The 23,735-nt window shown below is 38.9% G+C and overlaps 2 protein-coding genes across 2 annotated transcripts in view; one reads left to right on the top strand and one right to left on the bottom strand.

The window, feature by feature from the left end:
* Positions 1-23,735, top strand: part of LOC137285088 (zinc finger protein ubi-d4-like) — a 283,874-nt gene that overhangs the window by 87,219 nt on the left and 172,920 nt on the right. The gene's annotated exons all lie outside the window — the stretch shown is intronic.
* Positions 3,322-23,735, bottom strand: part of LOC137283983 (uncharacterized) — a 37,892-nt gene continuing 17,478 nt past the window's right edge. The window contains exons 4-5 of the mRNA XM_067815650.1: positions 19,981-20,436; positions 3,322-3,781 (exon numbers count right to left, since the gene is read on the bottom strand). Of these exons, the coding sequence (XP_067671751.1) occupies positions 3,322-3,781; positions 19,981-20,436 (916 nt within the window). The remainder of the gene's footprint in view (positions 3,782-19,980; positions 20,437-23,735) is intronic.

The raw sequence follows: 23,735 nt of genomic DNA, 5'->3' as shown, positions 1-23,735 counted from the left end.
ATGAGAAAGAGTGAAAAAACAGTGTTTTAATAATCTTAACTCCTCGCACAGACACGAGGGCCTGTGCTGCTATGGTCAGGAAATGACTGGTGGTGTTTCACCGGTCGTTTGTCACCCCTCGGTGTGAAACGTGAAAATAGAACAATGTTACATGATAGTTTCTTCAACAATATTCTGTGATTGCATGTTAACGCTAACCATCAACGAGTTGTGTTCTCGCCTTATTCACAATACCCAATAAGGCCCACTCACTACATAGACTAATGGTCTATCTGGCTGCTGCGAGTGAGTGACTTAAAAGTTTACAACGCATCGGCAATATTGCAGCCATATAGCTATACAAACAATGCTGTCAAGATGTATGTCGACAGAGGACAGTGAAACCAATTAGACTATCACAGATATAGATGTATAATTAGTTAGATATAGATGTATAATTAAATTACCAAGGTAGACAATGTTGTCTTCACATGACGGAAACCTGGAATGTTATCCCCTTCCTCTTATGATTGATAATGCAGAAACTGGAAGAATGCACCATTACAAAAATCTCGGTGTTATTTTCGATTTTAAACTTTCGTTTACTAAACAGAACGATCGCATTTACAGGACCAACAGCGACATTATTTTCTTCGCAGCTCAAGAACCTTTTCTACTGACAAAACCATAATGGCAGCTTTTTATCAAATCTTAATTCAAAGTGTGGTGACCTCCAACTTTTTATGTTGGTATGGGGATCTGTCTGCTCGCAGCAAAAACAAACTTTTCAACATTGTTAATGCTGCCAGTAAATTACTGGAGTGTCTTTCGGGCGTATTAATCCTTTTATGTTTGAGCGCCATATCGTCAAAAAGGCAACCAAAATTGGATTTGATCGTGCCCATATTTTATGTCACCACTTTTGATTACCTCCCCTTAAAACACATTTTCATACAATCGAGTATTCGTGTTAATAATGCAAGAAATGTTTTTGATTAGTTAGTGAGTGAGATAATATTTAAGGTCAGATCGGCAATGTTGCAGCCATATCGTGACGAGAACATTTATTATTACATAATATACCAAGAATACCAGAAACAAAAACCCTGTAGACGAAGAACAGTGAAGCCACCAGTATATCAATAACATCCATTTAAAACTAGTAATTAAATATAAAACAATTTAACTAAGAAGACAATACAATATTAAGACGGGCTACGGATTGCCGACAACTGAAGGTAGATAACCATACCATGGGACCATGGGGACTTACAGTATTTTGATTTGTCATCATGCATGCGATAACACCTAACGCACCCATTTTACTGTGTATGGAATCGTCAGCATTTACTTGAGCAAGCAATTATTGTGTATTTTTGTGTGAATTTTGTATCCGTTCTTTTTGACGCCATTTTTAATACGAAATGAATTTACTCCGGGATAATAGTGTTATCCCAGAGTATCATGTCTTATCATATCTTATAGGAACTGTGAATCATATAGGAAGGACCATGGCTGTGTCCGTATCGCTGAGGTTACATATACGTGTAAAAGAGAATGAATCCAATGATGTTATTTCCTACGTCATTGACGAAAGGAGGTTCGCGCCCCATATATGACAGGGATGACTAATTCCTGCATGTTGTCTAGCCGATTTGAGAAGAAGTTTTAATATTGCAATCACCAAATGGCAAGGAAGAGCAGCCGGCAGAACTTAACACTGACGCATAAAGCGGAACGAAAACACCAGTTGCAGGGGCGACTTGTCGCTCTTAACTCTTTTGTTACAATGTATGTTTTCAACTGGTCTTGTAAATTGGAGCAGCAAAGCAACTCGCTCCTCTAAATATACCATTGAAAAAAGAGTTGAGTTAAGATTTAAAGTCACATCGGCAGTATTTCAGCTATATTGTGACCAAACATAGAAAGATAGGGGATATTGTGTAAACAAGATTGATAAAATGCAAATCATGAAACCAAGGAGGAAACAGATGATGACGAGAATTAAGGGCAAATGTGACAATTTATTCAATTCTTCTGGAACTGTTTCATCTGTATGGATATGTAACATACAGATCATATAGTCATATACACTAGCATTGGTTAGTGGTATGCTCGCAAAATGGATTATCTCCTAGTTTTGTGAACTGTATGTAAATTTAATTGTTCACATTTGCTTGTTCTGTCACATTTCGGAATTTCCACTTCGGTATTTTAGCGGGGTCAGTATCTTCTCAATAATTATCCAGTTACGTGATAACGTTTTTTAAACTAGACAATAGGCAAATAAATCAAGCTGCACTGAAAGCAGTCGCCGCCATACAAGTGAATCATTGACAATCACAATCAAATGATAATAACAATAATATGGACTAAGTCGGCTCTTAAATGTAAAGCAGAGGGCTTCGTTTTTCGCTGTCCCAGACAAGTCATTTCCCACTGGCTATCGTCAAAATGTGATTCTTAAACAAAATATCGATTTGAAATGTCGCTTATGCAAGGTATTTACAGAGATGGTCCAACACATTGTCAAGGGCGCCCTTTCCCGGCTCAAACAGCATATCTTAAAAGACATGATGTCTACTATGTCTGTGGTTTTGAGGTCCACCCATTGTCCTTTTCGATAATGACAATGAATCTGTTCATACCATTGAATTTTTGTCAGTTTGACGTTAATGTGATTAGCAAGATTTAGGATAAGAATGCTAAATATGCGAGTTCCTGGGTTTTCCATCGGAACACAAGCCTTCTGACAGATTGAGTTACGCACAAGGTTTCTGTGTCTGCGTATTCCAGGGAACGTTCATAGAGGAGTCGATCAGGCAGCGTTTCCTTAAAAAAAGTCCCACTCTGGGCTAGTAAACCATCCAATCCATCACGTTGTATAGAGGAAGAGCTTTAAATTTAGTGCGGTATTAAACAACAACAACCAGTCAACCGAAATGTAGGATTGTGTCAATATTCCTAAAATGGCATGAGATGATACCCATTAAAGAAGCTGTCGCAAATGTGAGACACATAAGAATACAAACACGAACAATAAAAAATATTCAGCGATCAAACATATTCAGAGCTTTTATACTGTGATATAACGCCTCTACTGCAACACATCATCAGGGAACTGTCATAAGCATATAATGTTCATATCATAGAGATATATACGCATATACGCACTGATATGATAGATAATGAATTATAGACAATATATTACCAACTACATAATCAAATAACATTTACACACATTTCAAACATCAAAGGGTTTTTGTCCTTTACGCGCATTTCTTTGTCTAAAATGGTGGGTCTGACTGATTCAGGAGATTGTGAAAAAAGGAAACGATGTATTTACATAGTTGTAAGGATCGTGAAGAAGATGGCGCCACATGTGACGTTGATGACGAAGAATACCCTCAGACACAGTGCATCCAGCATGGCAGATACATCCTTCCAGGTTGGACCACCTGTGCACTTCTTTGTATTCACATCATCGATGTGGTTTTCGTGTACATGAGGATCCAGTCCTTTACTTGAATGACAACACTTCCAATAAATGACCAATTTCTGTAACACTAACGGGACCACTCCTTGTTGCCTGTGCATTCTGAGGATCACAACTGACATTACCACGTGGAGGGAGCTTAGGGTGAGGAGGATGGTGAGGTAGATGGTGAGGTAGGACGTCTGACGGGATGTCTTGGGCATGTTGTTTGTCATCTGAGTGAGAAAGACCCCGAAAGAGAGAAGAACGGTCATGGAAAGACCTACTTTATCTCCGTACTCTGCTGGCAGAGCAAACACCAGGGAGCTGAGGATGGATAGTAATACAATTGGGATAATCAAGTTGAAAACATAGTATGATGGTTGGCGCTTAATCACTAGGTTTACAGTGAGATATGGGTAAACTGTGTCGTAGGCGAAAGTTGAAATGTCCTCCAATTGCCATAATCCATTTTCAAAAGCAAGGGTTCCATAGGATTTGTGCACACCTGGCGTGAAACGTATGCTATCTGATTGTGTGACCCATGTTGACAGAACCATACTGCAGTTTTGAGTATCAAACGGAAAATGTAAAACATCAAAATCGCAATGGCTCTGGAAGAGATCACCATGGTACCACGTGACTAATCCTGTGTGTTCTACAGATACAGGCACAATGCGTTGATTAAAAAGTATCCTTTCTGCAACAGAATTCAGAAGCAGTACATCAGGTGTCCACATTTTATCGCTTGTCAGGGTTATGTTCTTCATGTTGTCAAAGACTGAGATGTTCCACATCAAGGCTTTGTCCACCCACTGCAGACCAAACCATCCACTGGTGGTGATGGATTGTCGCTGTTCATCGTGTTGAACTATTTGTGAATAGATAAAGAAAATACTAATGTAGAGCACTTCGTCGCTTGGGAACAGTTGTGGTTTGCTGTTATTTAGCAAGTGTTGTAAAAGTCTCGCTTGACCATCTAATCTGTTTCCGTGAATATGAACTAGAACAATAGTAAGAATACCAATGCTGAAGACATGTGTGAATAGAGTCCAAGCCATCCTTAGTGCGTGGTTTCCGTTGAATGATGAGTAGTTACCGAGGTAAACGATATCTACCTTTAAGTTAGAATCTAGATCAATATTCAGTAAATAATTCTCATTTCTAGCTGAAAGTTCTATTTGTGCCAATACAGAAAACTGCTTTTACCAGTTTGCACCTTGTTTGAGACATACGCATCGCGACAGAGAGTAATTCACATTGATGAGCCATTCATAGCAATACGGGTTTACCCTAAATGTCTTTCATGATTGCATATTGTCTGTTAAAAGGGTAGTCTAGCGATTCGATGATTAGCACCCATATTCAAACAATGCCTTTTATAGTAAGTATCTATAATGTTTACATATCATCCGACTTCAAACAATGTCCTTCGTGAGTGATGTGTTGACGCCGCCAGAGAATAATCAGACTGGGTTTCATGGGTCATTGGAGACGAAGCCTGTTAAAAGGGAAGCTTCTTGAGTAGGAGGCATAATCAAACAAAGAACTGCCGTGTATAATTGTCGTAAATTACATAACGTCGGAATGCAAACAGTGAAGTGAATTATTTTCATCTATTTTTTCTCTTGGTTTGTGAGTGATGTGCCAGCGTATGTCATGTGTCACATGAGTATGTTAATGAGTCTTGATATCATAATGAGAAAGATTTCATAGGTCATTTTACCTGTGTTAAGGTATGGGAGTTCGCTCACAGCGATGACTTTACTTTCCGAAAGTCAATTTGACTAGTACATATTCTGAATCTTGTTGTCATAGTGGTAGTATAGGGTGAGTGAAGCATCGGTGTTAAAACTTAAATATTCCCACCCGTATTTTATCAACAGCAACATTAACACTGTTTGTTAAAGATGATGTGATGAAGACATTTTCTTGGTTAGCTTTCCAGAACATACCAACAAACAGTATATGACTGTATTTAGAATGCATGAAGAAAATAAATGTTAAATTATCCTTCATCGTGGATATTGAGCGATCATTGATACTGCCTTGTAAAGTTGGAAATATATGTTGGGCACTTTGTACAAAATAATCAGTTGTTGTGAGGTTAAACCCTTGTTCACACCTTCATGAATATGTTCACAGTACCACAAAGCTACCTTCCTTAAACGAGAACATACACATGATTTCGGTATTTATATGAAAATACAGGAAATATCACACACACACACACACACACACACACACACACACACACACACACACACACACACACACACACACACACACACACACACACACACCATTTCAAAGGAAGACAATTATGTAATACAATTACAATATCGGATCACTTCGTTAATACAACCTTAAGCGAGATATGCTACCAGGACTCATGAAAATTCAGAATTATCAGACGGCATCAATTCTGGATTGACGCTCATCTGATTTTAGGCGGCTTCATTTAGGAGATAAACGTTTCAAATAATACATTTAGAAACTATCAATTCTGCGTAACATTCATATAATCATGATCATGACATAATTCAATAATTTCAATTAAAAGTGGACATTAGCATGTTAAATGTTTAACAGCCTGAAGACATGAAAGAGGGTCAGAAAATGTTATGTATTGTTTATGTTTAGGATTGTGGAAGTCGCGGTGGCTGGGCGGCCGACTTTCTGTGCTGGCGATTAGGTGACTGACCCTAAAGGTGCGGGTTCGAATCCCGGATGGGACTCAACCCAAAAATGTACTATAATCTGTACTTTACTAAGAAAGTGAAATCCCAAATAAGACATATGAAGAGAAAAAAAGAAGACAGGAAGGAGATTAATTCTCCAGCTCAATGTCGGCAGAAGAAATGAAAGGTTTAATTCTGAGCCCAAGAGGCGGAAAAAGAGAAAGGTTTCTTATTGTATAAATCCTCATAGAAGGGATGAAAACCACAGTTATATGCAGGGGTCGATTGACTAGAATATAGTTTCGTGATATAATGCAAAGATATTTTTGTATAAGAGAAGACTAAGAGAAGGTTCATCAGCTTCTACGTAAACACTGTCAATAGGAGAGTTTCTAACAGTTCCAAACCAAAGCCTCAGACCTTGGTGATGCACACAATCTAATAGCTTCAGGTTCCTTTTGCAGGCTCCACCACATATGATATAGCCATAATCAAGTTTAGAATGAATGGGTGATCTGTATAAGTGAAGGAAGGGTAGTTTTATCCCTTCCCCATTTTGAATTAAAGACAACCTTTTATAAATCGAGTGCCTTCAGGCAATTACTGTTTTGTTTAAACATAACTGTAGTTGACGTTCAATAGTATGCATATTTTTCCCACGACGAGAAATATTAAAATCATCCACAAATAATGATCCATCGACTGAATCGGTTAAAACCTTTGATAAACTGTTAATCGTATTTTGCGCATGTTTTTATTCCCAGAATTACGTTTATAAATTTAAACTGTTAATCTTGATGCTAAGTAAGTCACAGACAAAATACTGCCTTATAGGACACCCTGACCCTGTTTGTAATGGTCAGGCAGGGTAGAACCCATGCGGACTTGGAATTGTCTGTCAGTTAAAAGGTTGGCTTTTAAACCACCTCGCAATCCTAGGCCATGTAAATCTTTCCAAATGCCATACTTCTAAGTAGTGTCATATGTTTTTTCAAGATAGAAAATAGACACAACATGCTGTTTATTGATTAGAGCATTTTTATCAAATTCCAAATGCACTAGGTGATCGACAGTACTTCTGTTTTTACGGAAACCACATTGTATATCTGTTATGTTTCCAAGTACCAAAAACGTCTATTATTTATCATGCATTCCATGGTTTAGCAAACACAGCTGCTTAGTGAAACAGGTCGATCATTGGACGGATCTGTATGATCACGTCCAGATTTTGGTATTGGTACTTCTATAGCATCGCGCCATTTTGGAGGGAAGTTACCTGAAGTCCAAATATCATCAAAATATTTTTAAAAGTTTCAATCAGGATTCTGGTAAGTGTTTTAGGAGTTTGTACTATGTTATCAGCCCCTGTAGCAGTCACGTGAGACAGTTCAGGAGCAGTAAGGAGCTCATGAATAGAAAATAGTTCAATATCATCTTCCCCACTGTCAGAACAGAAATTAGTAGTTTTCTTGTTTTCTTGTTTCTGATATTGCTTGAATGTAGGCACACAATTAGAAGAGGAAGAATGCTTAGCAAGAGTTTCATCCACTTTATTCGCAAGATCCGATTTATCAGTAAATAATCGATCTCCATGTTTAAGATGATGGACGCTAGATTTAGTACCTTTACCTTTAACTTTCTGTATCATTTTCCACACTTTAGACATGGGCGTCCGAGAATTTATTTTGGATACATAATTTTTTGTGTGCAAAACTGGCGTTTATTCGTTTTAAAGGTCTGACGCGCTTTAGCATTTAAAATTTTAAAATTTCATAAATTGTATACCATAGGGTGTCGCCGGAAATCTACTGAGTAAAAAAAGAAACTTCACAAAATGTTATTTTTAAAAATAATGAATAACTTTTCTCTGATGATACATCTATGTATCCGAAATGGGATCCATATCTTTCTACTCTAGAAAGACGTCAGCAAAACCCACTTAAACCCATCCATTCGTCGTGCAAATGACGTTAGTGCCAAATCAGGTTTTGCACTTGCAGAACACGTTATCTTCGCATCGAAGTTTGTTTCAGTTGCGCGTGTTTGCATCGATCTCAAGAATTGAAAAAAAAAAACACCTTTAAACCACAGTTCTAACGGTACTTTAAATACCACGATTGTCAAAAGTAAGTGCAACGTGCACGTGCCGTTGGCATGTTGCAATAATTTATTGACGTCGCAAGAGCAATGGGATGCAGCCGTCGTACTGTGTATGACTTGCGAGGTCGTCTACAACAAAGTGGCTCCATTTCTGATCGCCCAAGGTCGGGTCGTTCACGAGCAGAAGACCGTCAAATTGTCCTACGTGACAGATTTCTTCTGGCCACACGAACCAGGGCTGTGATGTTTAGAGGTCGACTGTCCTCACAGACCATTCGAAATCGTTTGCGGGCTGCCAGTCTCCATTCTCGACGTCCATATCGTGGGCCAATATTGATGCTGTTTCATCAACGTCAACATCTGCTGTGAGACCAACGACACTTCCCGTGGACCCAGAGAGATTGGAATCGAGTCGTCTTTAGCGATGAATCTAGGTTTACCACATGCCGCAATGTTGACACGAAATTCCCTTCAAAACGCTGGAATCAAATCTTGGACTGGCCATTGAGGTCCCCTGATCTTAATCCAATAGAACACGTTTGGGATGCACTTGGGATGCAAATTGTTGCAGGAACTTGGCGCTGGCTTGCAAGAGGAATGGCGGAGAATCCCCAGACAGTGTTCACAAGCATCAGGCAGTCAATAAGGAGACGGTGTTTGGCAGTGGCGAATGCGCGGGGCGGCCACACACACACTATTGAACTGAGAAATTTCGAATCATTATTCTTGTGACTTTCTGTATACCCATGTTTTGGAACGGCGGTGTAGCCTAATGGAACTGATTGTGGCACTGTCAGTGTATCGAGTACATCACACAGGTCTCAGCACTGAAATAATAACAATTTAACCATCTGACCATCCCATGTTCTTTTATAGTGCCCTGAAGAAAGAATGTGAAGTTTCTTTTTTTTATACTTTCTGTTTTTTTCCTTGCCTTCTTGCCTTGTTAGCTTTCATCGTTGAAACATGGTTTTCGGATGTGTGAAATTGCAGAATTCTAGTTAGTCGCCTCGTACGACAAGCAGAGTCACCTTTTGTGGCAAGCATGGGTTGCTGAAGATCTACCTTACCCGGACTTTCACGGGTGACAAAGGCGGATCCAGAGGGTGTTGCAGGGGTGTGCACTCCTCTTTTTGTCCTGAAACTTTGTTAAGAAAAAGCTGTATCCGCCCCTGGATATCGTGCATGTGAGCAGCTGCGTTTTGGTGGATTTTCACTGATTTTCATCATTACTGGACTCGTGACAGTATTTTCAACCATACGAATTTGTTTTACAATGCATCAATTCGTGTAAACAGTACCTTTGAAGCAGAATGCAGTATTTTGCAAAATGTAGTTGAAAACAGTTGACTGATGTAAGTAGCTACATTTTATCTAGTGAGTCTAAACGTTCGATAGTACATGTTCATATATTTGCTAACTGCAGGAAGCACTTTTCTGGAATATGTGTATTGGGATATTTTATATCTGTTTCAGTTACTGGTAATGTCGTGATTGATGATATGTTTGATATTTTCAGGTTCCGATGATACAAATTACATCCATCCATATCACATTGTATCCACCGACTGCTTATTAGCTTATTACACATAGAAGGTAAAGCTACTCTGTTTTCAGTTTTGCGGTCCTTTATCGTTGATTTAAGACGGCAAAATTGAACATTTAGCGGTCTTAAATCAACGATAAAGGACCGCGTAAAAACAGAAGGCGTGAAGCGGTCTTTTTCCTGGAAATTGCTCGGAATCGTGCAGTTGAGAGACAGGTTCTGTAATGAACATTTTAACAACACAATTTGCTGTATTTCAGAAACCAATATGGTTCCAGTTTGTAACAAGTATGTAACAAGTGACATAAATAGATCACGAAATATACAGTTTATACTGTAAGCAACTTCAGTTATTTCATTTACTCAAATGAATTATTCACCTCCCCTTCCAGATCACAATCGACTCGCCCCATTCAACTCGCAAAGTTTAGTCGCCGCGATCTTTACTTATGGAAGTAATTGTTAATAACGACACTACTATTCCCAAGCTAGATATGACCCGACATTCCAGCTTTTATATGGAAAACCTGGACAGCGGAAGTGGAAGTTGAAGGACTGGGCATTGCGGCTGGGACAGAAGCGGGCAGGTTAAGACGTGTGTTCTTGATGTCATGTCCGCTGGAACCAGTTTGAAGTATGGCGGAATAGTGCTGCTTTTGCGCTGCTGACGAATCAGTGTTATATGAGGACAGATAGTTTGTGCCCAGTAATCTTACCCGTGTCCCATGTTTCCACCCCAGCTTGTGAAAGCTGTGTAATGGTGGTAGATCCCACATAGCTGACTGCGTAGGTAGAATTAACCACTTTGTCCAGGGAATAATGTCGCGTGTCAGCACTTCGTGAAGCGGGCGTAAAATGCATCTACGCGAAATCCATATATAGATTGCCTGAACACACTACACGGCACAGTTCATATGGGTTCACATGAAGACGATGAGTGATTAGGTAACTCGAAACAGGGGTAAGTGTACAACACATAAATAAAAATAAATGACACACGCGGTCCTGAAACACCTGTACCCAACAAGATCTGATATCCGACGTTTTTTGAGAAAGAGTGAAAAAACAGTGTTTTAAAAATCTTAACTCCTCGCACAGACACGAGGGCCTGTGCTGCTATGGTCAGGAAATGACTGGTGGTGTTTCACCGGTCGTTTGTCACCCCTCGGTGTGAAACGTGAAAATAGAACAATGTTACATGATAGTTTCTTCAACAATATTCTGTGACTGTATGTTAACACTAACCATCAACGAGTTGTGTTCTCGCCGTATTCACAATACCCAATAAGGCCCACTCACTACGTAGACTAATGGTCTATCTGGCTGCTGCGAGTGAGTGACTTAAAAGTTTACAACGCATCGGCAATATTGCAACCATATAGGTATACAAACAATGCTGTCAAGATGTATGTCGACAGAGGACAGTGAAACCAATTAGACTATCACAGATATAGATGTATAATTAGTTAGATATAGATGTATAATTAAATTACCAAGGTAGACAATGTTGTCTTTACATGACTGAAACCTGGAATGTTATCCCCTTCCTCTTATGATTGATAATGCAGAAATTGGAAGAATGCACCATTTAAAAAATCTCGGTGTTATTTTCGATTTTAAACTTTCGTTTACAAAACAGAACGATGGCATTTACAGGAGTGAGTGAGTTAATATTTATCGTCACATCGGCAATCTTGCAGCCATATCGTGACGAGAACAAGTAATACTGACATTGTAGAATGAATGAATATAAGAAAATAAAACCCTGTTGACAACGAACAGTAAAAACACTAGTAAATATCACAGATATACATTTAAGACTAGTGATTAGATTAGACAATATAAAAATGGGCTATGGATTGCTAACAACTGAAGGTAGATCACCATACAAGGGACCATGGGGACTTACATTACTTTTGCTACCTGCATGGACCCCAGCTGGATTTACACCATCCCCTCAGTCGCCAGCAATTTAGGCACATATAGCCATAGATTTAAAAGAACACATATACTACGATTAAAAGAGCGGAGTGTTTGAATTTACTTTGAACGTTTGTGGACTTACGTACCCTCTCAGGAGGACAATAATTTTACGGTACTTTAACCCCCCTCGAGGATACAGCCACGAACAATCTCAGTTACTAATTCAAAATTCCAATAATAAAATATTTATATATTTACAATTCATTTAACAAATCTAATTCTTTTAAAAAAGCAATAATTAAATGACCACTGTTATTGTTAAAAAGATCCTTCATAGTTCGGGATTTAAAATAGTTATCCCTTGTGATGGAATATTCAACACAGTCAAGCAAAACATGCTTGACCGTGATTATTTCATCACAAGGGATGCAGAACGGAGGATCCTCACCTTTCAATAAGTATTCATGAGTATATCTCGTATGGCCAATACGACATCGCCGCATGATGACCTCTTCAAATCTGGACTGACAACCCAAGTAGGTATAACCAACAGAAGGTTTTATTGCATGTAATTTATTTATGCCCACCTGGGTGTCCCACTTCTTCTGCATCAGATCACGGATATACGATCTAATGGTAGCTTTATAATCAGTGTAAGGAATAAGAAGTGGTGTCACAGATTTGTTGAGTGCTGCCTTGGCAGCAAGATCAGCCATCGTGTTACCAGAAATGCCAACGTGACTGGGTAACCAACAAAAGACGATGTCGTATTGGCCAGTAGCAAGTTCATTATGCAATTCAATAATTTCAATTAAAAGTGGATGTTTGCAAGAAGTGTTTTTAATTGCCTGAAGGCAAGAAAGAGAGTCGGAATAGATTATATACTGGTTATGTTTTGGATGTCCTTGAATATATTTGAGAGCCGTTAACATGGCGTTAGCTTCAGCTGTGAAAATAGAACTGTTGTCGGGCAATCTAGAAGATATTGTTCTGGATCCAATGACAGTGGCACAAGCCACCGCGCCACCGTCCTTGGACCCATCTGTAAATAAGGATTTATAACTGCTATATTTATGTTTTAATTGATTATATTCTTGTTTGTATTGTAATTCATTAGTGTCTGATTTTTTAAATGTAGTTAATGTTAGGTCAACTTGTGGCCTAACCAACTGCCAAGGAGGAGAAGAAAGAAGACAGGAAGGAGCTATATTTTCCAGCTCAATGCCAGCAGCAAAAATAAGTGGTTTTATTCTTAAACCAAGAGGCGGAACAAGAGAAGATTTCTTATTGTATAAATCCTCATACAGAGGATTGAAGGCACAGTTATATGCAGGATTTGACTTATTCGAATGCAGTTTTGTTATATACTGTAAAGCTAATTTTATACGTCGCTGTTCAAGAGATGGTTCATCAGCCTCGACATACAGGCTGTCAACAGGTGAAGTTCGAAAGGAGCCAAGACAGAGTCTTAGACCTTGATGATGGACTGAATCTAATATTTTTAGGTTGCTTTTGCAGGCTCCACCATACACAATGGAGCCGTAATCAAGTTTCGAGCGAACCAGTGATCGATACAGGTGTAGGAGGGTAGATTGATCCCCTCCCCACTTGGAACTGGAAACAACTTTTAACAGATCTAGTGTCTTCAAGCATTTATTTTTTAGGTATTTAATGTGTGGAAGAAAAGTTAAATGGGAGTCAAAAAGTATACCCAAGAACTTTGCCTCCTTTACAACTTTGATGGGAGTGTCATTTAAAAATATTTCAGGGTCTTTATGTGGTTTGTATTTGCGGCAAAAATGTATACAATTAGTTTTGGATTTAGAAAATTTAAAGCCGTTTTCGAGACACCATTTATCTATTTTATTTAAACATAACTGCAGTTGTCGTTCAATAGTATGCATATTTTTTCCACGACAAGAAATATAAAAATCATCCACAAAGAGTGATCCATCAATTGAATCACTTAAAACCTTTGATAGACTGTTAATTTTAATACTAAAGAGTGTGACAGACAAAATACTGCCTTGTGGGACGCCCTGGTCCTGAGTATAATGATCAGACAGGGTAGAACCCACGCGTACCTGAAAGTGTCTGTCAGTTAAAAACTCGGATATAAATTGAGGCAAACGACCCCGTAAACCAAAATCATGTAAATCTTTTAAAATGCCATGCTTCCATGTCGTATCATAAGCTTTTTCTAAATCGAAAAAGATTGACACTGCATGCTGTTTGTTAATGATGGCGTTCTTAACGAATGATTCCAATCGAATTAAATGATCTATGGTACTGCGGTTTTTACGAAAACCACATTGTATATTTGTGATTAAATTATTTGACTCTAAGTACCAAGTTAGTCGGTTATTGACCATACGTTCCATGGTTTTGCAAACGCAGCTAGTCAAGGAAATAGGCCTATAATTAGAGGGATCTGTATGGTCACGGCCAGGTTTAGGTATGGGTACAATAATGGCATTACGCCAGGATGGAGGAAATTTACGAGATGTCCAAATATCATCAAAAATATTCAACAGTGTCTCTAAACAGGATTCAGGTAAGTGTTTCAGGAGTTGATAATGAATGTTATCAGCTCCTGTAGCAGTATCGTGAGATTGTTCAAGAGCAGTATGAAGCTCATGAATAGAAAATATTTCATTATAATCTTCCCCATTATCTGAATGAAAATTGATTTTGCTCTTTTCCTGCTGTTTTTGATATTTTTGAAATTTTGGAACATAATTAGACGAGGAAGAGTGTTGGGCAAGAGTTTCTCCCAGTTTGTTTGCAATATCAGATTTATCTGTTAACAACTGATCCCCAGTTTTGAGATGATGTATGGTTGATTTGGTACCTTTACCTTTTATTCTCTGGATCATGTTCCATACCTTGGACATCGGCGTTCGCGAATTTTTTTCGAAACATATTTTTGCCAAGACTGGCGTTTGTTTTGCTTAAATGTGCGCCTTGCTTTAGCATTTAACACTTTATATTTATTTAAACTATGCACCATTGGGTGGCGGCGGAAATAATGTTCAGCTTTTTTCCGTGCTTTCCTAGCTTGTTTACATTCATTAGTAAACCATGGTTTACGTATGTGTGGATTTATAGAGGACTTAGGAATACATTCATCGGCTATTTTGTTGAGCTCATCAGAGAATAATTGGACTGAATCAGGAACATCAATAAAACGATCAGGAATTAATTTGTCCTTGCAAAATAGTTTGAACAAAGGCCAGTTAGCTTTACTGAAGTTCCATCTTGACGATGGAGGGATATCGCCTGGAGCTATTGCCTGAAGAATGGTCGGAAAATGATCACTGCCACACAGATCATTGTGAACTGACCATTCGAATTCATTTAAGAGATCTGCATCAGTGAGTGACAAATCAAGAGAAGAATATGTACCTGTACCAGGATGTAAGTACGTTTTCGAATTATTGTTGAATAAACATAGTTCATTGTTTGAAAGAAAATCTTCTAATATCCTCCCATTTCTGTTTGTATCAGAACTACCCCAAAGTGGATTATGGCCGTTAAAGTCACCCATAATGATACATGGCTTAGGGAGCTGGTCATAAAGAGCCTGAATATCTGTTTGTTGTAGAGTAAAAGACGGTGATACATAAATTGAGCACAAAGTGAAAACAATATTCAAAGTCAGCCTGACAGCAACAGCTTGAAGTGGTGTATTCAGGGGGACAGGGCTATGTATAACACCCTGCCTCACCAAAATTGAAGAACCCCCTGTAGCTCTAGGTCCTGGAGGAGAAAAATAATTAAAAGAATCATATTGCCTTATATCCATAAGGTCAGTGTCTCTAAAATAGGTTTCTTGCAAGCAAAATGCCGATGGTTTGAAGTCCTGTATCAGTAACTGTAAATCATTTAAATTGTTCCTTAGTCCTCTACAATTCCACTGGATGATGTTAGTTGATGAGAGTTGCTACATCCTCTGTCTGAGAAGTTGATGTAGATACATCAATCAGAACCTGAGAAGTCTGAGTAGTGTCACTGATTATGACTTGTTGATTGACCCAAGATAAGGATGTTTGACATGATTTTGATGTCATAGAAGGTCTGGAAACGAGAGCTCGAGAAGAGACTGCATTTGAGTATAAAGTTGATGAAATGGTAGAAAGGGGTACCAACTTTCTTGCAGAAGAATACGAGATATTGTTAGTGTGTTTGATATGTTGAATTTTTGTCTCGCGTTCATAAAAAGGACAGGATTTAGATGAGGCTAAGTGGTCTCCATCACAGTTAGCAAGCAGTCAGAAAGTTCGTGTGCACTACCACAACGGGAACATACCGAGCTGTTGCGGCAGAACTTTGCCCCATGACCAAATTTTTGACATTTGAAACATCGGAGAGGAGACGGTACATACACCTCCACCCCAATGTTGAAATATCCAGCTTTCACAGATTTTGGAGGACGGAATGTGAAAACGTGAACAAATACGTATTGAGCTTGATTGTTGTGCCATCGTCTTTCTTTTTGGATAATCGCTTTACAGCGATGACCCCTTGATTGTGAAGCTCAGTAACAATGTCCTCCTCAGTCATGTCAGAAAGACAATGAGCCCTATCTCTGACAATGCCTCTACATGAATTCAAAGTTCTGTGTACAGAGGCAACAACGGGTGTGTTTTAATTTCAACAGATTGTCCGATTGTTGCTTACGCGCACATTCCACCAACAGAGAGCCATTTCGAAGTCGCGTTACATCCTTAACTTCTCCACAGACACCGTGAATGCCCTTGGAAATAGCAAAGGGGTTCAATTTGAGAGGGTTTTCATCAGCAGATGAGATGACAATAAATCTCGGCCACGAGTCAACTAAGTCAGATGAGCTTTCATCAGATGACGAAGATTCAACATACCGGCGTTTATTCTTCGATGAACCAGAAGGAATGGAGGTAGCCATTATGTAGGAAAAGTGTTCGACAACCCTGCTCCCCACCCACCATGGAGTGTCAACAAGGACGGTGTTACAGCGGAAACCAGTCTGTTACACCAGGGCTACAGGGATGTTATACTCCAGCCAATAAAAACTTGAAAAGCTGTTGAATCAAACAGAACAAATGCCAGGCTGGTTCGCCCTCGACACATTTCTGAAGAAACACAGAATTCAGAGGTTAATATTGCCAGATTGACCCATGAGCCACCGCCTTCTGGCATGGGACTCTAGGCAAATTAGTACACATAAAATTGTACATTGAAAGCCAAAAAAGCCAAGATCATATAATCAAAGTACTACGTGCAAAAGTATTCACCATGCACAGGGCTTGGCGTGACCAGCCGATTGATTGAATTGGGCCTATTCAAACTCCCGTCTAGGTGAAGTTAGGGCCAAAGTGGCGTGTTGAGCAACAGGAACACGGTTGCAGGCCCCTGTTACCCTCAACCACCAGGATCCCCTCCTCCACCGACACAGGGCCGCAACCCACGGCTAACGGATTGGTGGACCAAATATGCCCCCGGGTCCACAACGGGGGGTTGGCGAGCACTTAGCGTTACCCAGCACCCACCACGAGGAGGTGGCTCGCCACGGGTGCCGGCATTTACAGGACCAACAGCGACATTATTTTCTTCGCAGCTCAAGAACCTTTTCTACTGACAAAACCATAATGACAGCTTTTTATCAAATCTTAATTCAAAGTGTGGTGACTTCCAACTTTTTATACTGGTACGGGGTTCTGTCTGCTCGCAGCAAAAACAAACTTTTCAACATTGTTAATGCTGCAGTAAATTACTGGAGTGTCTTTCGGGCGTATTAATCCCTTTATGTGTGAGCGCCATATCGTCAAAAGGCAACTAAAATTGGATTTCATTGTGCCCTTATTTTATCTCACCATTTTCGATTACCCCCCCCTTAAAACACATTTTCATACAATCGAGTATTCGTGTGAATAATACAAGAAATGTTTTTGATTAGTTAGTGAGTGAGATTTTGCAGCCATATCGTGTCGAGAACATTTACTATTACATTGTATACCAAGAATACCAGAAACAAAAACCCTGTAGACGAAGAACAGTGAAACCACTAGTATATCAATGACATCCATGTAAAACTAGTAATTAAATCTAAAACAATTTAACTAAGAAGACAATTTAATATTAAGACGGGCTACGGATTGCCAACAACTGAAGGTAGATAACCATACCATGGGACCATGGGGACTTACAGTATTTGATTTGTCATCATGCATGCGATAACACCTAACTCAGCCTCTTTACTGTGTTTAACTGTATGGAATCGTCAGCATTTACTTGTGCAAGCAATTATTGTGTATATTTTTGTGAATTTTGTATCCGTTCTTTTTGACGCCATTTTTAATACGAAACGAATTTACTCCGGGTTAATAATGTTATCCCAGAGTATCATGTCTTATCATATCTTATAGGAACTGTGAATCATATAGGAAGGACCATGGTTGTGTCCGTATGGCTGAGGTTACATATACGTGTAAAAGAGAATGAATCCAAGGATGTTATTTCCTTCGTCATTGACGAAAGGAGGTTCGCGCCTCATGTATGACAGGGATGAACAATTCCTGCATGTTGTCTAGCCGATTTGAGAAGCAGTTTCAGTCTTGCAATCACCAAATGGCAAGGAAGAGCAGCCGGCAAAAATAAACACTGACGCATAAAGCAGTGTGGCGTAGAGCGAAGACACCAGTTGCAGGGGCGACTTGTCGCTCTGAACTCGTTTGTTACAATGTATGTTTTCAACTGGTCTTGTAAACTGGAGCAGCAATGCAACTCGTTCCTCTAAATATACCATTGAAAAAAGAGTGAGTTAAGATTTAAAGTCACATCGGCAGTATTTCAGCTATATTGTGACCAAACATAGAAAGATAGGGGATATTGTGTAAACAAGATTGATAAAATGCAAATCATGAAACCAAGGAGGAAACAGATGATGAAGAGAATTAAGGGCAAATGTGACAATTTATTCAATTCTTCTGGAACTGTTTCATCTGTATGGATATGTAGCATACAGATCATATAGTCATATACACTAGCTTTGGTTAGTGGCATGCTCGCAAAATGGATTATCTCCTAGTTTTGTGAACTGTATGTAAATTTAATTGTTCACATTTGCTTGTTCTGTCACATTTCGGAATTTCCACTTCGGTATTTTAGCGGGGTCAGTATCTTCTCAATAATTATCCAGTTACGTGATAACGTTTTTTAAACTAGACAATAGGCAAATAAATCAAGCTGCACTGAAAGCAGTCGCCGCCATACAAGTGAATCATTGACAATCACAATCAAATGATAATAACAATAATATGGACTAAGTCGGCTCTTAAATGTAAAGCAGAGGACTTCGTTTTTCGCTGTCCCAGACAAGTCATTTCCCACTGGCTATCGTCAAAATGTGATTCTTAAACAAAATATCGATTTGAAATGTCGCTTATGCAAGGTATTTACAGAGATGGTCCAACACATTGTCAAGGGCGCCCTTTCCTGGCTCAAACAGCGTATCTTAAAAGACATGATGTCTACTATGTCTGTGGTTTTGAGGTCCACCCATTGTCCTTTTTGATAATGACAATGAATCTGTTCATACCATTGAATTTTTGTCAGTTTGACGTTAATGTGATTAGCAAGATTTAGGATAAGAATGCTAAATATGCGAGTTCCTGGGTTTTCCATCGGAACACAAGCCTTCTGACAGATTGAGTTACGCACAAGGTTTCTGTGTCTGCGTATTCCAGGGAACGTTCATAGAGGAGTCGATCAGGCAGCGTTTCCTTAAAAAAAAAGTCCCACTCTGGGCCAGTAAACCATCCAATCCATCACGTTGTATAGAGGAAGAGCTTTAAATTTAGTGCGACATTAAACAACAACAACCAGTCAACCGAAATGTAGGATTGTGTCAATATTCCTAAAATGGCGTGAGATGATACCCATTAAAGAAGCTGTCGCAAATGTGAGACACATAAGAATACAAACACGAACAATAAAAAATATTCAGCGATCAAACATATTCAGAGCTTTTATACTGTGATATAACGCCTCTACTGCAACACATCATCAGGGAACTGTCATAAGCATATAATGTTCATATCATAGAGATATATACGCATATACGCACTGATATGATAGATAATGAATTATAGACAATATATTACCAACTACACAATCAAAAAACATTTACACACATTACAAACATCAAAGGGTTTTTGTCCTTTACGCGCATTTCTTTGTCTAAAATGGTGGGTCTGACTGATTCAGGAAATTGTGAAAAAAGGAAACGATGTATTTACATTGTTGTAAGGATGGTGAAGAAGATGGCGCCACATGTGATGTTGATGACGAAGAATACCCTCAGACACAGTGCATCCAGCATGGCAGATACATCCTTCCAGACTGGACATCCTGTGCACTTCTTTGTATTCACATCATCGATGTGGTTTTCTTGTACATGAGGATCCAGTCCTTTACTTGAATTACAACACTTCCAATAAATGACCAATTTCTGCAACACTAACGGGACCACTCCTTGTCGTCTGTGCATTCTGAGGGTCACAACCGACATTACCACGTGGAGGGAGCTTAGGGTGAGGAGGATGGTGAGGTAGATGGTGAGGTAGGACGTCTGACGGGATGTCTTGGGCATGTTGTTTGTCATCTGAGTGAGAAAGACCCCGAAGGAGAGAAGAACGGTCATGGAAAGACCCACTTTATCTCCGTACTCTGCTGGCAGAGCAAACACCAGGGAGCTGAGAATGGATAGTAATACAATGGGAATAATCAAGTTGAAAACATAGTATGATGGTTGGCGCTTAATCACTACGTTTACAATGAGATATGGGTAAACTGTGTCGTAGGCAAAAGCTGAAATGTCCTCCAATTGCCATAATCCATTCTCAAAAGCAAGGGTTCCATAGGATTTGTGCACACCTGGCGTGAAACGTATATTATCCGATTGTGTGACCCATGTTGACAGAACCATACTGCAGTTTTGAGTATCAAACGGAAAATGTAAAACATCAAAATCGCAATGGCTCTGGAAGAGATCACCATGGTACCACGTGATTAATCCTGTATGTTCTACAGACACAGGCACAATGCGTTGATTAAAAAGTATCCTTTCTGCAACAGAATTCACAAGCAGTACATCAGGTGTCCATATTTTATCGCTTGTCAGGGTCATGTTCTTTATGTTTTCAAAGTCCGAGATGTTCCACATCAAGGCTTCGTCAACCCACTGCAGACCAAACCATCCACTTGTGGTGATGGATTGTCGCTGTTCATCGTGTTCAATTATTTGTGAATGGATAAAGAAAATACTAATGTAGAGCACTTCGTCCCTTGGGAACAGTTGTGGTTTGCTGTTATTTAGCAAGTGTTGTAAAAGTCTCGCTTGACCATCTAATCTGTTTCCGTGAATATGAACGAGTACAATAACAAAAATACCAATGCTGAAGACATGTGTGAATAGAGTCCAAGCCATCCTTAGTGCGTGGTTTCCACTGAATGATGAGTGGTTACCGAGGTAAACGATATCTACCTTTAAGTTAGAATGTAGATCAATATTCACTGAATAATTTTCATTTCTAGCAAAACGTTCTACTTCTGCCAACACAGAAAACTGCTTTTACCAGTTTCCGCCTGCTTTGAGACATAACCATCGCGACAGAGAGTAATTCACATTGATGAGCCATTCATAGCAATACGGGTTTACCCTAAATGTCTTTCATGATTGCATATTGTCTGTTAAAAGGGTAGTCTAGCGATTCGATGATTAGCACCCGTATTCAAACAGTGCCTTTCATAGTAAGTATCTATAATGTTTACATATCATCCGACTTCAAACAATGTCCTTTGTGAGTGATATGTTAACGCCAGAGAATAATCAGACTGGGTTTCATGGGTCATTGGAGACGAAGGCTGTTAAAAGGGAAGCTTCTTGAGTTGAGGCACAATCAAACAAAGAACTGCCGTGTATAATTGTCGTAAATTACATAGCGTTGGAATGCAAACAGTGAAGTGAATTATTTTCATCTATTTTTTTCTCTCGGTTTGTGAGTGATGTGCCAGCGTATGTCATGTGTCACATGAGTATATTAATGAGTCTTGATATCATAATGAGAAAGATTTCATAGGCCATTTTACCTGTGTTAAGGTATGGGAGTTCGCTCACAGCGATGACTTTAGTCAATTTGACTAATACATATTCTGCATCTTGTTTTCATAGTGGTAGTATAGGGTGAATGAAGCATCGATGTTTACAGATAAAACACGGGTGGGAATATTTAAGTTTTATCAACAGCAACATTAACACTGTTTGTTAAAGATGATGTGATGAAGACATTTTCTTGGTTTCCAGAACATACTAACAAACAGTATATGACTGTATTTAGAATGCATGAAGAAAATAAATCTTAAATTATCCTTCATCGCGGATATTGAGCGATCATTGATACTGCCTTGTAAAGTTGGAAATGTATGTTGGACACTTTGTACAAAATAATCAGTTGTTGTGAGGTTAAACCCTTGTACACACCTTCATGAATATGTTCACACACACACACACACACACACACAACAAAGACAACACACCATTTCAAAGGAAGAGAATTGCGTAGTACAATTACAATATCGGATCACTTCGTTAACACAACCTTAAGCGAGATATGCTACCATGACTCATGAAAATTCTAGATTTGGATTGGTTGTTCAGAATAATCAGACGGCATCAATTCTGGATTGACGCTCATCTGATTTTAGGCGGTTTCATTTAGGACATTAACGTTTCAAATAATACATTTAGAGACTATCAATTCTGCATAACATTCACATAATCATGATCATGACATGATTCAATAATTTCAATTGGACATTAGCATTTTAAATGTTTAACAGCCTGAAGACATAAAAGAGAGTCAAAAAATGTTATGTATTGTTTATGTTTAGGATTGTGGAAGTCGCGGTGGCTGGGCGGCCGACTTTCTGTGCTGGCGATTAGGTGACTGACCCTAAAGGTGCGGGTTCGAATCCCGGATGGGACTCAACCCAAAAATGTACTATAATTTGTACTTTACTAAGAAAGTGAAATCCCCCAAAAGATATATGTTTTATGTTTAGGATGTTTTTGAATACATCTCCGAGCCGTTAATATGGCGTTAGCTTCATCTAGAAGATGTTGTTCTGGATCCAGTGACAGTGGCACAAGATATCCATCTGTGAAGAAGGATTTGTAATTGTTATATTTACTTTTAATTGATTGCATTCTTGTTTATACTGTAATTCGTTGATTTCTGATTTATTAAAATGTGGAAAACTTCAGGTCAATCTGGGGCCTAGCCAGTTGCCAAGGAGGAGAAAAAAAGAAGACAGGAAGGAGATTAATTCTCCAGCTCAATGTCGGCGGAAGAAATGAAAGGTTTAATTCTGAGCCCAAGAGGCGGAAAAAGAGAAAGGTTTCTTATTGTATAAATCCTCATAGAAGGGATGAAAACCACAGTTATATGCAGGGGTCGATTGACTAGAATATAGTTTCGTGATATAATGCAAAGATATTTTTGTATAAGAGAAGACTATGGGAAGGTTCATCAGCTTCTACGTAAACACTGTCAATAGGAGAGTTTCTAACAGTTCCAAACCAAAGCCTCAGACCTTGGTGATGCACACAATCTAATAGCTTCAGGTTCCTTTTGCAGGCTCCACCACATATGATATAGCCATAATCAAGTTTAGAATGAATGGGTGATCTGTATAAGTGAAGGAAGGGTAGTTTTATCCCTTCCCCATTTTGAATTAAAGACAACCTTTTATAAATCGAGTGCCTTCAGGCAATTACTGTTTTGTTTAAACATAACTGTAGTTGACGTTCAATAGTATGCATATTTTTCCCACGACGAGAAATATTAAAATCATCCACAAATAATGATCCATCGACTGAATCGGTTAAAACCTTTGATAAACTGTTAATCGTATTTTGCGCATGTTTTTATTCCCAGAATTACGTTTATAAATTTAAACTGTTAATCTTGATGCTAAGTAAGTCACAGACAAA

This window comes from Haliotis asinina, chromosome 5 (genome assembly GCF_037392515.1).
Source record: "Haliotis asinina isolate JCU_RB_2024 chromosome 5, JCU_Hal_asi_v2, whole genome shotgun sequence".
Classification (NCBI taxonomy): domain Eukaryota; kingdom Metazoa; phylum Mollusca; class Gastropoda; order Lepetellida; family Haliotidae; genus Haliotis; species Haliotis asinina.
Note: the sequence above shows the minus strand (reverse complement) of the source record. Positions and strands in the feature narration are given on the sequence as shown.